Below are 7,702 nucleotides of genomic sequence, written 5' to 3'. Positions count from 1 at the left end.
CGGATCTAGCGGCGGCTGGGTGGCGCGTGTCAGTCAGAATTGGGAGGATGAGCAGATCTGGCTTCCAAAATCTGAAGAAACTATTGTTATCTTTATACCAAGGATCAAATACTATATGAACGGTCAAAAGGCCCTCACAACCTTATAGGGGCTATCAGAAAATTTTCGTTGTTTTTGTGAGATTACTGAATAGCCTTTATAGCCATCATGGCCTTCGAACTACTGGCGGCTACCGCAAAAAAGATGGATGGCCTTGGCTAAAGAGTAGTGCTATTTAGTAGACTGTTACACAATTAAATGATATGACGGTAAAAATTAAGTCTTTTTATTTTTTTTTATATTTATACGTGTTTATCTAAAGGCTTATTTTTACTGTTGCATCATCAAATTGTATGACAATCGTATAATAGCCTACTAAATAGTATTACTCAAACTCAAATGCAGCTGGTTAGCAATAAGCTTAAGTTGATTTTCGATGATTTAGCAAGTCTAGACTTAGAAAACAACATCTAGCAATAGTTTTGGCAGTCTTTGACTAGTGCATATAATATGATGTAGACAGCATCTTCCAATCTTGCCAAACATTATAGATAAGATACCCTATAGGTGCCCAGTCGTATCACAGTTTTTTGCTAAACTATTTTGTAAGGTCTTGAAAACATTTTTCCGTTAACAGCTTCTAGTGGTAGATTTTAAGATTAGTTCGTTTATGAGACGAGCTCAAGTAGAACTTTGAAATGTGTGTTGAAGCTTGGGCGAGCTTGAACTTGCACTTAAGCTCGAGTTTATTGAGAATGTCATTCGAGTCAAGTTGCATACTTGACAAGTTAGGCTCAGCTAGAGCTCGATGTAGGCTATTAAAGATTTACCAACCAAATTTAGAATTTTGACTTAGTGGCCACTAGTTAACCAACTTTGGCATTTGAGCATTGGCTGCATAGCATTCCTAGTGAATTAGTTAGTCTTTAGCTAATACTTGAGCTAAAACGTGTGGTGCGTTTCCTCTGTTTTTCATTGATACTTCTTTTTCATACGACATTTTGATTTGTTTTGCCTCTGAACGTGAATGCAATTAATTATGCAAGAGGACGTGAAACAGAGGATTGTCAAGAAAGTTGAATGCAGAGTATTTTTCTGTCTTCATTATAATACATGTGTACAGTAAAGTTTAGACATGAACAGAGAAATATAATATGTGAAGTCAGATAAATGGCAATTCAGAAAGGCTTGAGCTACTGCATTTCATTCCTGCAAGTTTCAGTCATCTTTTCCACCCATAGCATGTGTTTTTAATAACTTCTACTATTTATTACTTGCTCCTGCCCAAGAGGTGAGAGAAATACAAACACAGTTTTCAATTGATCAGATCACATCCATATTGATCTAGATAAAGCTATTGCAATGTTAAAACCAAATACACATCCAAATTACATGACATATGTAGGGGCTTCACATCTTGAGTTCCTCAATGAAACAGATATAATTTGAAACAACAAGTAGACCAACAATTAATTGCAGAAAATGTTTGAGCACTGTGTGCACCGAAGTACAAAAAAAAAAAAAAAAAAAAAAAAAAAAGAGAGGGAAAGAAAATGTCTTTGTGCATAAGGGCAATAACATAGACCATAGAACTCCATATCACAAAACTTGCACTAAAACCAGTGGCTACAAAAGTAAAAAAAATAAAAAACAAAGTGATATTTTTCCCTTCAAGGATTGTCAAGTTGTGTCAGCGAACATATTCTTGTTGAATTTCATCCATGGCGCTTGTATTCATCATCATAAGTTCTTTTTCCTCTCTCACTTGTTCCAACCAAAGCGCTTTTCTCCAATGCGTATTTTCTCTTACATAAGGCGCAACATCTCTTTCTCATGAAAAAGTGCTTCCACAAAAAAGTTTTGGGTAAAGTCCACATACCCCTTCAAACTATCACCCAATTGACAATGTTCTCCCAAATTTTCAATTTAAACAATGCCTCCCCCCAAAAAAATAAAATAAAATAAAATACCAAAAATTGTCAATGTTCCCCTCAATGACAAAAATACCCTTAATAAAATAAAAAAAAATATTAATAATAATTAAAAAAAACTAAAAAGAAATACATAAAAACCAAGGGTGGCCCAAATTAAAAGAAAATTAAAATTTGTGCTTTTTTTTTTTAAGAAATTAAAAATTAATTTTTTAAAAAATATATATATATACAATTTTTTTAAAATATATATATATATATATATGAATTGATAAGGGTATTTTGTGTTATTGAAAAAATTGTAAGGTCATTTCTTTTTGCTGGCCTTGGGAGTACATTGACAATGTTTTGGTAGGTTGGAGAGACATTATCCCAATTGAAAGTTTTGGGGAAGGACATTCTCAATTGAGTAGTAGTTCAAGAGGGACAACGCCAAATATGAAATAACATTAGTTGTGTCTCATTATTGCTAGCAATGATTAAACTCAAGTTCACTTGTTCTAACTCAAAGCTGTATATATTGATTCTCCACCTGTGCATGAGATAAAATTAAATATACTAAATTTACTCATCCGTGAAAATTGATATCCTGCAGATACTTATGACCCTTTTTCTTCTGAAATTATATCAGCATAATGAAATCAGATAAACATTTAGAAATCCTTGACAACAAAGTAATAAATCTACATTAGTTCGCAAAGCAGTTGAATCAGTTGTGCATTACACAGCCAATCCAAAGCACAAATAGCTCCCAAAAGGACTTAAGTTGTGCCAAATAGACAACCAAAACAACACCATTGGTAAAATGTATGGCTTTGTTACGTTGAGATGACAATTATCACATTGGCAATAATAAAACCATACTATTGACAGGAAGTGTGTGCAACTCCTTGCAAAAAAAAAAAAATATATATATATATATATATATATATATATATATATATATATATATAGACACTATTAGACAGGAAGTCTGCCAACATCATACTAACAAAATGAAAAGTCCAAATAAAACATCTCTACTAAGACATTTTAGAAGAGAAATCCCAGCATATTGATCATCATCTAAAATAAATCCCAGAAAGAAATTATTTATCATCCAAAATTTATGTACATTGGTCATCAAATCCCAGGCATTTCAAGCCTCAAAGATACATATACTAAGATGTTAACAGAGCATTGAAATTATAGAGTTTTCTCTATTCTTGTGAGATGAGACTTCTCCAAACACAGTGGTGAGACTCCATTGTGATGTGTATTCTCTTTACTGTATACACTACTGTTCACGTGTACATGTTTTCTGTTAGCTCTCTGTTCTCTGCATACTTGGCCTGACGCACGCAAGGCAAAAACACTCCGAGGCACACACAATCATATACCCAAAACATATAAAGATTCTTCTGTCAATAAAATCACACATACTCCAAAAAAAAATTACAAGCCAGAATGATACAAATATAGCAAGAATGAGATGGAACAAGAAACAAACATACTAAAAATAGAGGCTCTATCCATGCTTGAGGCCCAATGTTGAGTTGACACAAATTTATTTCCGATTGTCAGTCAAATTGGAATCTCTGATCTGCCAAAGAATCTAAAGAAATACCAAAGATGAGTGCAGAGAGAGAGAGTGAGAGTTACAAAACTGGATAGATTGAAATGTGCAAATAAATTACAACTTATTCCCAGGGAATATGATGCAATAAAAGCTAGTACTTTATTTAACCAGCAAACTTATGGAGATTTACACAAGAGTCAAAAGTGATAATTGAGCACTGGAAACTGCAATGGACATTTGTTTGCACTTTGCTAACCAAAAAGATCTAAATATCTGATGTTCCTGACTGATCGACAAAAGTAAAAAAGAAGGGCATGAAGGCATTGGTGAAAAGAAAGAAAGAAGACCTATCTATAACACAAACTACGAAAACTAACTTTTGTTCAGATGCATCTGATACCTGCAAAACAGCTAAGTATCCCTTATTCCTAAAACTAATTCAAGGAAACCACGAATGCACAACAAATTATAAATGACATGGTAACAAACCGAGAACACATAAATAAGAAATGGGTTTGTTCCTAAGGAAGAACAAGGAGCAAAAATGAAAAGGGGAAATAAACTTAATAAGTTTCTATATGCTGATTTGCTATGTCTATTTTGACTTGCTCCAACAGGTAAATGAGGAAATGAAGTAGTTCAGAAAATCCTTTAGGGTTGTTTGATAATCCTTTATCATCATCCAAAATTGTTATTGAGTTGATGTCGATAACAATTGGATGATGACAATTCACCGATAGAAAGAAATGAGGGCAAATACTTTGTATCGAGAAATACAATTCCTAACAATATACAATTCATAAGCCCGGCCGCACACACTCAAAAAGGAGCGTGCATACGCAACACACAAAAAGGAACTTGATAAGGATCAATCCAAATGGGGGTTTCAATCTATCCATCCCAACTAGTGCTAGTGAGGGCTCCATAAATCAAAGGAGATGTTACAATTTTATAGATTCTAAGAAAATTCACTCATGAACATGAGACAACAAAATGCTGGCTTACAATGGATTGCACACAATGCAAGACCCTACAAGAGCTTCCATGTAGAATGAGAAGGTGATACAATAAGGATAGGTGAATTGAACAAAGAATCTCATAATATCAAAACCATATCATTGAACTTCTACAAGAGTAACCATATGAAATTAGTTGCAGAGCAGTGTTCAAGACAGAGCAAAAATCAATCATTCAAGCATATTAGATGGATTATATATTACACTGTTAAAATTATGCCTCAACCAATATGAGAAACAAAGGATGATCCAGAATTGCAAATAGCATAACTTAAATTAGTTGCACTCTAGGACATGAAGTAAAGCAAGTTCAAGAACAATGGGATCAAGTAACACAATATGGGAAACAAAATAGCATTTGGATCCATGATGTTAACATTTCCAAGAGCTGCAGCCAAGGCTCTCTCCCTCTTACCAATTGTCTGGTTAGATTGAAAGATCCAATTTCACTTGTATAACTTTGATGGCTAAGGAGCTGTCTCATGACATTTCATGCAATTCTGCAGGAATAACTTTTCAGGATCCTCTAACAGACAAGTCACCCTAAAAATTCATCATGACCAAATCTCCCAACAATAGAAATTTACATAACAAAAGAGCTTGGACAAGTTCTCTTCTCCAAGCTTAGAGAAACAACCACTAGCAGATTTAACAAGAAATTGGACGGCTGCGGTAGTGTGGAAGATGGCTCCTTGTTGTCTTATGTGGTGCTTGTGGACGGAACGCAACGATAGACAGTTTGAGGACAAAGAAAGAACCATAGAGGAGCTCATTTCCTTTTTTCTTCATTCTTTGTACTCCTGGACGGCTGCGTATTTAGCACCTTTAGAGATTAGTTATAGCAATTTCCTTGTATTGCTTTCTTCTTCTTCTTCCTAATTGCCTCTCCTGTATACCCCCTGTATACCTGATTGCGCTTTGCGTTTTTTCTAATAAAATTTTCTACTTACTTATCAAAAAAAAAAAAATTTATTTCCATACGTGGACCCCAACTGTTGAAAGTTTAACACCAAATGATTCTACTGGACCAAATAACTTAACAGTCAATATTCAATTCATGATTTGGGCTACAATTGCTTCATGTCATTCTTTGCCTCTTACATATTCCATTCTCATTCTCTTGTCATTTCTTCAAGATCCCCTTTCTTCTCGTATAGCTTCAACAGCTCAGAAGATTCCTTCTTATAAGGTGTCACAAACTTCTCCAGGAACTTCTTCTCCTGATACTCAAAAAGTGTAGGCAAGTAAATATTCTTCTCAACCAGACCTTTTGACATCAAATCATCAATAACTGAAGTCCTCGGAATAATTCTCTCCTCCAAGCTCAGCAATACAAGTATTGGACGTTCGATAATAAGCGAAGACTCCCAACCCATTTTGTTGACAAAGAAATCCATTGCCCTCTCAATCTTATCCTCAGACGCCAAAATAAACAAGGGGTGCTTCTTAAAAGCTACAAGAATCTCCGGCTCAGACAAACCCCACCACTTATAAGCATTGACCTTCCTCTCCCACGTGGATTTACTCATAGCACTCATTGCATAAACAGCTTCAACAAACTTCATCTTTGAAGGATTGAACCCCATTTCCTTTACTTCCTCCACGGTCCTACTAAACCTAACTGAATCTATCATGAAAACTCTAGGCTGGGTTTTAAGAAACTTAACCATATTCGCTTCAGGCACTCCATGTTCTCGCAGAGTATTGATATTGGCCACATAAGTATCAAGATCATTACATAGAATACTCGAAAAACGTTTAATAGCAGTAACAGTATCCACACTGGTTCCAAGCAAATTCTTAAAGAAAACAAAAGAAGGGACTATATGGTTTTCTAGGCTAAGATCCAATATGGCTGGACTTCTGGATAGGACTCCAACAATGTCAGGGCCTGTAAAGCCTTTGGAGTAGAAAAACTCCAACTTGGGCAAAATGGTTTTCTCAGGATCTGATAAAAGCACACAAGGGACTCTTCCAATAATGTTTGAGATTTGGGTTTGAGAGAAACCATGGTTCTTGAAAAAGGCAATGACCAAGTCTGCTTTATCTGGGGTTTCAAAATTAACATACTTGGAAGCTGAAAGAGCAGTTTCTGGGGACAACCTACATGAGTTTATGAGGTAGGACACTGTAAATGACTGTTGGGTTGTAGCGGTTGAGATGTGTCTGGCAAATAGTAATGATTTGGGGACTGTTGAAGCAGCCCTTGTAGTATACTGAGTCCCATGGACAATAGTTTTGCAGAGAAAATTCAACATAGATGGTTCAGAAGAAGAAAACTCACCTACCGTTTTGAATCTTTGCCGTGAATGAACGAAAACCAGCAATTCTACCAGACAAGTTGGAGGCGGAAACAACCAACTAAAAGTCCTATCTTTCTGTTAAAAAGACCCCTAGCCGTATTGTATTAGGTTTTCAATTTTCCGTCATGTTCCGGCGGGTATCGTGGAAGATTATTTATAAGATCAGCGATGCTACAAATTCCCAATTTTTTTTTGTTCAAATTTTGGTTTTCCATCTCATATGATTTATTATTTAAAAAATATGTGTTATAATCTCATAGAATTGTAAAAATCATTTAGAGACAAAATTTTGGGAAAAAAAAAATTAGAATTCTAGAAAGTAATTTAAAAAAAGCCCCCCAAATTTACAGTTGTTTTTAAAGTAATCCTTAAGCAACCAAGTGTAGCATTATGACCTCCAAACTACCAGAAAGTGCCAGAAAGACTCATGTTTTCCTATAATACTCTGGAGGTGGCCAAACCACTCCCACGACCCTTGGGAGTGGTTTGGCCATCCCCAAAAGAACAAAATGGGGGTGGTCAAAACCAACCCCTAGAGTCTTGGGGGGCCCATTTGGCCAGGTTTAGGATTTGGCCTTTGGGGGTGGCCGAATCCGCCCTCGTGGCCCATCTGGGTGGTTCAGCCACCCCCGCAAGGCAAAAAAAAAGAAAAAAAAAAGTTTAGGGTTTTGTCTTTGGGGATGGTTGAACCCACCCCCAAACCAAACGGCCCCTAAAGCTCTTGGAGGTCGTTTCGGCCAACCCCATTTTGCTCATTAGGGGTGGTTCAATACGATAGGGGAGGCTGAGCCACTCCTATTTTTTTTTTCTATTTTTTTAACCATTTTTTAATATTATTAATATTTGTTTGATTTT

At 35.7% G+C, this 7,702-nt stretch overlaps 1 protein-coding gene across 1 annotated transcript; it reads right to left on the bottom strand.

Annotated features, from left to right (window-relative positions):
• Positions 1-5,519: 5,519 nt before the first annotated feature.
• Positions 5,520-6,956, bottom strand: LOC133858854 (uncharacterized). The gene has a single exon (XM_062294313.1). The coding sequence runs from the start codon at positions 6,800-6,802 to the stop codon at positions 5,657-5,659; it is 1,146 nt and encodes a 381-aa protein (XP_062150297.1). The 5' UTR covers positions 6,803-6,956; the 3' UTR covers positions 5,520-5,656.
• Between the last annotated feature and the right edge of the window lie 746 nt (positions 6,957-7,702).

The sequence above is a fragment of the Alnus glutinosa genome, chromosome 1 (assembly GCF_958979055.1).
Source record: "Alnus glutinosa chromosome 1, dhAlnGlut1.1, whole genome shotgun sequence".
Lineage (NCBI taxonomy): Eukaryota > Viridiplantae > Streptophyta > Magnoliopsida > Fagales > Betulaceae > Alnus > Alnus glutinosa.
The sequence above is the reverse complement of the archived record's forward strand: the minus strand, read 5'-3'. Positions and strand labels throughout refer to the sequence as shown.